This window comes from Aptenodytes forsteri, unplaced genomic scaffold, assembly GCF_000699145.1.
Source record: "Aptenodytes forsteri isolate BGI_AS27 unplaced genomic scaffold, ASM69914v1 Scaffold83, whole genome shotgun sequence".
NCBI classification, from domain to species: Eukaryota; Metazoa; Chordata; class Aves; order Sphenisciformes; family Spheniscidae; genus Aptenodytes; species Aptenodytes forsteri.
In genome coordinates this window covers 3313231-3318729 of record NW_008795371.1, presented here as the reverse complement: position 1 = coordinate 3318729, position 5499 = coordinate 3313231, and the positions used below count along the sequence as shown (strand labels likewise).

Sequence of the window (5499 nt, the reverse complement as noted above, 5' to 3'; positions counted from 1 at the left end):
GGCGTGCCCCATGGTCGGCTGGGGCTCGGCACTGGCAGCTGCTGGGCCCAGCTCCATCGTCCGGTGCTGGGGCTGTGGCATGGTGGGGGCCGCCCACGTGTGTCTGGGCTGGCTGCACTGCCAGGAGAAGGTGGCTAAATCCAGCTGCCACCAGCCAGCAGAGCCTGTCCCGTGCTGGCTGCCGGCTGGGCAGCCTGGGAGGGTGCAGTGGTTTGGGCCGGGCCAGCTCTGGCAGCAAGGCGTGAGCAGCTGGGAGCACTCCCTGGCTCAATGTGCTGTGGTTTGTCGGCATGGACGTGGCCCTGCCACGTGCTCCCATGACCGCTGGCCGCGGCTGGGTTCCAGCAGATCGGGGACCCGCCGAGCTGGATGGGAGGCCCGGGAGCCAGCAGGACAGCCCAGCTCGGCGTCATGCCATGCCATGCCACACCACATCGAGCCGCGCTGCCTGGCCCTGCCTGCACAGACCGGTTCTGGCCGAGCTCTGCCCACCTGCAGAGGCTGCTTTGGCTGCAGGGGCTGCAGCTCACAGGCAATACCCAGGGGTCCTGACCTGGCCCCCCAGTGCTGCCACTGGGAGCCAGGCGGGGGGCGCAGGCTGGCTGCTGCTCCTGCGGTCCATAGGCGGGCGCCCCCCCCCCCCGGCCCCGCCGGGGGGGGGGGGGGCGGGGGGCGCAGGCTGGCTGCTCTGCCAGCAGCAGCGTGTGCCTGGCAGTGGTTCCTGGGGAGTGCGGCCGTGTGGGGCTTGCGGTTCGTGGGAGGGAGGAGCTGGCGAGCTGCTCCCCTGGAAGCGCTGGATGTGCCTCCAGCAGGTTTGTCTGGAAGAAGCAGGTCTTGTCCTAACAGGTCCCCTGGCAGCCAGCATGGGATCCCGCAGCTCCCTGGGCTGGGACAGCTCTGCGGGGTGCAGGGGCCCCTGCTGCCCCTCTGCTGCCTGCACTGGGCTGTGCCTGCTGCGGGCAGCATCATCCTGGTGCTGAGGCTCAGGACCCCTCACAGGAGGATGCCCCTGGGGGGCCAGCATCCCTCCCTCTATGCTGCTGCAGGAGAGCCAGGGCGGGTGCTGGGCCAGGGGCCAGCTGAGCCCCCAGGGACAGGGGAGATGCTGCCCCATCCAGCGATAGCCGGGGCTCGTGGAGCGACAGGGGAGGGGGAGAGGAGCAGGGTCCAGGCCTGCAGCACTGCCGGCACCGCAGCACCTCAAGCCCTCATGGTGGCTTGCACCAAGCGGGGGCTTGCAGGAGCCCCAGGGCCATCCCAGCAGGGATCTGGCAGCGGGCAGGGGGTCGGGGAAGGTCAGGGCATCCCCCGGGCGTGGGGTGTCAAGGGTGAGGGAGTTGGCAGTGTGAGTCAGCCCGACGTGTCCCGCTGACACAGCCAGGCCTGTCTGATTCAGAATGGCCGCGGGAGAGGAAGGGCTTCCGGGGCCAGGCCACCCACGCGGGACGGGTGTGCGGGCACTCCGTGACTCAGCCGGTAGCCTCTGCCCCAGTGTCCGGCACAGGCAGCTGCTGGGGCCGCCCCGTGGGCCAGGGTGGGCAGCCAGTCCTGGCACCCATCTCTCCCTGCTGCAAGCTCGGGGTCTCCTTGGGGCTGGACTGGGCTGGGCCACCTGCGCCGCAGGGCTGAGACCCAGGGGCTGTGTGTGGCTGGACGAGCACAGACCTGGCTGCAGTGCCCAGTGCCGGGCAGGGCTGCTGCGGCGTGCCCTGGGGACGGCTGGGACAAGGCAGTGGTTCATGCTGGCAGCAGCGCGGAGGCTGCCCTCGGGCGCTATCGCGGCCGTGCACGGTTCACTGCGGTGCAGTGCTGTGTGCGTCTGACCGCGCTGGGAGAGCCGGATCTGGCTCTGGCAGCTCTGTGCGGGCAGTGCAGCTGATGTGCGAGGCCGGGGCAGCAGTGCCAAGCAGAGGGTCCAGGAGCGAGCCGTGGCACGGGGGCCCCAGGGAGTCGGGTGCTGCCCAGCGCAGGCTGCATGAGGCTGATGCCTGTTGCTCTCCCTCCCCAGACTCAGCCGAGCGCGTCGTGCAGCGGTTCGAGGTACCTGGCGTGTCCAACTACACGGCCCTGCTGCTGAGCCCGGACGGTGGCACCCTCTACCTGGGGGCGCGCGAGCTGCTCATCGCTGTCAACACCAGCCACTTCCAGCCTGGGGCACCAGCTCGCAGGGTGAGCCCACGGATGGGGGCTGAGCCCCACGCAGGACCACGGAGGCCCCGGGGCTGAGCTGGGGCTGTGCTGCCCTCAGGGAGGGAAGGGGGCACCGAGCTAGCTCTGGTGCAGGGGGTCCACTCCCCGGCAGCGTTTGGGGTCTGTGCAAGCCACCGCACATTTGGGAGCCAGTCAGGACAGCATGGAGGCAGCTGCCCTGGCCGTCCTGGGCAGTGGGTTGCTCAGCCCGAGCCAGTGGCTGCCTCACCAGTGCGATTGAGGTGGGGAGGACATTGATGCTGGGGGTGAGCTCTGCCAGCCTGAGCAGGGTGGTGTGTGGGGACCAGCTGGTGACAGGGGGCTCCCAGTGACTGTCCCCTCTCTGCAGCTGCCGTGGAGCGCGGATGAGGAGAAGAAGAGGCAGTGCGTGTTCAAGGGCAAGGACCCCCAGGTGAGCCCCGCTGCTGGTGGGTGTCTGGGGGCTGTGGCAGGAGTGGGCAGTGCCCTGTGCCGGCGTGTGTGCAGGCAGGAGGGCTGAGCCGGGTCTTCTCGCCCCTGCAGAGGGACTGTCACAACTACATCAAAATGCTGCTGCAGCTGAACAGCACCCACCTCTATACCTGCGGGACCTGCGCCTTCAGCCCGGCCTGCGCCTACATCGTGAGCACGGGGAGTGGGGCTGGGGGCCACAAGTCCCGCTGGGGGTGCAGTCTCCCTCTCTGCTGTTGGGGCCCTGCAGCAGGGGTCCCGGCTGCTGGGGTGGGTGCTGGTGGTGCTACCGGCTCACAGCCCGGTCCTGTTGCAGAACGTGCAGCGCTTCAGCCTGGAGCGGGACACGTCAGGGAAGGTGCTGCTGGAGGACGGGAAGGGACGCTGCCCCTTCGACCCTGAGTACCGGTCCACGGCCGTCATGGTCGGTAAGGCATGCCACCCCAGGACCCTTGCTCTCTCTGCAGTCCCGAGCTGCTTGGCTGGGCTGAACCGGGGCTGGGCCAGCACGGACCCCGGCAGGGGAGCGGGGCTGTGCCACATGGCACGTGCCGGGTGCCGGGTCCCAGCGGGAGTGTCTCTTTGGCAGATGGTGAGCTCTATGCTGGGACTGTCAGCAACTTCCAGGGCAACGAGCCAACCATCTACCGCAGCCAGGAGAGCCGCATCGCCCTCAAGACGGAGAACTCCCTCAACTGGCTGCAGGGTGAGAGCTGGGGCTGGCGTAGTGGGTTGGGGTCTCTATCCCCCATGATGGGGGAGGTGTGGGGATGGGGGCTGGCCCTGGCGGGGGGCGATGCTGAGGGTTCCTGTGTCCCCAGACCCGGTCTTTGTGGGCTCAGCCTACCTGCGGGAGAGCCTGCCCGCCGGCAACCCCGAGGGTGACGACGACAAGGTCTACTTCTTCTTCAGCGAGACTGGCAAGGAGTTCGACTACTTCGAGAACACTATCGTCTCCCGCATCGCGCGGGTGTGCAAGGTGGGTGCAGGGCAGCGGGGGTGTGCGTGGGGGGCCGTGCCCAGGGTGTCACTCACTGCTGGGGCAGGGGGGGATGTGGGACCACCCTGCACATCTCTGTCCCCCAGTTCCTGGACACCCCAGAAGGGGACCAGTGCCCTCAGTGCTCCTCTGCGGCAGTTACAGATCCACAGTGCCCAGCCCAGGGCTGTGGCTCAAGTCCGCTGCTCCTGCCAGCCCCGTTGGTGGCAGTGACCCTTCCCCATCTCTGCTGCCTCGCCAGAGGGGACACAAGCCCTGTCCTCCTCTTGGGTCGTGTTTCCCTTCCCCTGGGCACCTCAGACGCTGCTTTGCTTGTCCCTCCCCGACACTGGGGCTGCTCCCCTGGGGCCTCGGCACTGCTGCACAGACGGACAGACCCCTGCTCCACTCACCCAGCCCTGTGGGGCTCCCTGCTGCTGGGCGGCCATGGCATCATGCCCTGACCTACTGTGCTGTGCAGGGGGACCAGGGCGGGGAGCGTGTGCTGCAGCGGCGGTGGACGACCTTCCTGAAGGCGCAGCTGCTCTGCTCGCACCCTGAGGACGGCTTCCCCTTCAACGTGCTGCAGGATGTCTTCGTACTCACCCCGGGGGAGCTGCGCTGGAGGGAGACACTCTTCTATGGGGTCTTCACCTCACAGTGGTGAGCAGCGGGCCGGGGCTGGCTGGGACCCGGGAGCGCTGCCCGCAGCACCACGGGGCGGTCGGGGAGGTGCAGGTCGGCTCTGGCCACGCTCGGGTTCCTGGGGTGGCGCAGGGGCTCGGCAGAGCTGGGGTACCTGATACTGCCATGGGCTTTGCCTCTCCCCTGCCAGGAACAAGGGCGGCCTGGGCAGCTCGGCTGTGTGCGCCTTCCCCATGCACAGCGTGCAGCGAGCCTTCGGTGGGCTCTACAAGGAGGTGAACCGCGAGACGCAGCAGTGGTACACAGACACCGGCCCTGTGCCGGAGCCCCGGCCGGGCACGGTATGTGCCTCCTTGGTGCCTGCCCAGGTGCAGGACGCGGGGCAGCCCTTCACGCTCTCCTGGTCCTGGCAGCCGCCACGGCACGGCCACTTGCCCACCTGCTGCCCCATGCCCTGGCCAAGCCCCCTCTTCTCTCCCCAGTGCATCACCAGCCACACGCGGCACCTGAAGATCAACTCGTCCCTCCAGATGCCAGACCGGGTGCTGAACTTCATCAAGGACCACTTCCTGATGGACAGCCCTGTGCGCAGCCAGCCGCTGCTGCTGCAGAGCCGCCTACGCTACCAGCAGATTGGTGTCCACCGTGCGCAGGGCCTCCACGGCACTTACGACGTCCTCTTCCTGGGCACAGGTGGGTGCAGCTGCAGGCTGCCGAGAGGGCGGGTGCCAGCACGCCGCGTGCCCCAGCCCCTCTCAGCATGGCCCTTGTGTTTGCAGACGATGGCAGGTTGCACAAAGCTGTGCGCGTGAACCACAGGGTGCACATCATCGAGGAGATCCGCCTCTTCCCCACTGGCCAGCCCATTCTCCAGCTGCTGCTGGACCAGGACCAGGCAGGAGCCGGGCATGGGCGTGCTGGGGCTGGAGCGAGGGGGGGATGCTGTGGGCTCAGCCTGCATGGGGCAGGTCCTGCTCGTGGGCTGGGGCCAGGGAGCCCGGGAGGGTGGGGGTGTGCAGAAGTCAACCCCACTGCACGGCTCCGGGGCTGCGGTCGTGCTGCTGACCCCGCTGTGTCCCTTCCCGCAGGGCCTGGTCTACGCAGCCACCTACACAGCGGTGGCTCAGGTGCCCTTTGCCAACTGCAGCCTGTACCGCAGCTGTGGCGAGTGCGTGCTGGCACGAGATCCCTTCTGCGCATGGAGCCGGGGCGCCTGCCGCAGGGCCCCTCCGACC

The 5499-nt window shown here is 68.7% G+C and overlaps 1 protein-coding gene across 1 annotated transcript in view; it reads left to right on the top strand.

Annotated features, from left to right (window-relative positions):
* The window catches only part of SEMA4B (semaphorin 4B), a 13031-nt gene that overhangs the window by 3720 nt on the left and 3812 nt on the right, over window positions 1-5499 (top strand). Inside the window, exons 2-11 of the mRNA XM_009280459.1 lie at window positions 2009-2169; window positions 2540-2602; window positions 2713-2811; window positions 2957-3068; window positions 3230-3346; window positions 3462-3619; window positions 4101-4282; window positions 4455-4605; window positions 4747-4957; window positions 5044-5159. Of these exons, the coding sequence (XP_009278734.1) occupies window positions 2009-2169; window positions 2540-2602; window positions 2713-2811; window positions 2957-3068; window positions 3230-3346; window positions 3462-3619; window positions 4101-4282; window positions 4455-4605; window positions 4747-4957; window positions 5044-5159 (1370 nt within the window). The remainder of the gene's footprint in view (window positions 1-2008; window positions 2170-2539; window positions 2603-2712; window positions 2812-2956; window positions 3069-3229; window positions 3347-3461; window positions 3620-4100; window positions 4283-4454; window positions 4606-4746; window positions 4958-5043; window positions 5160-5499) is intronic.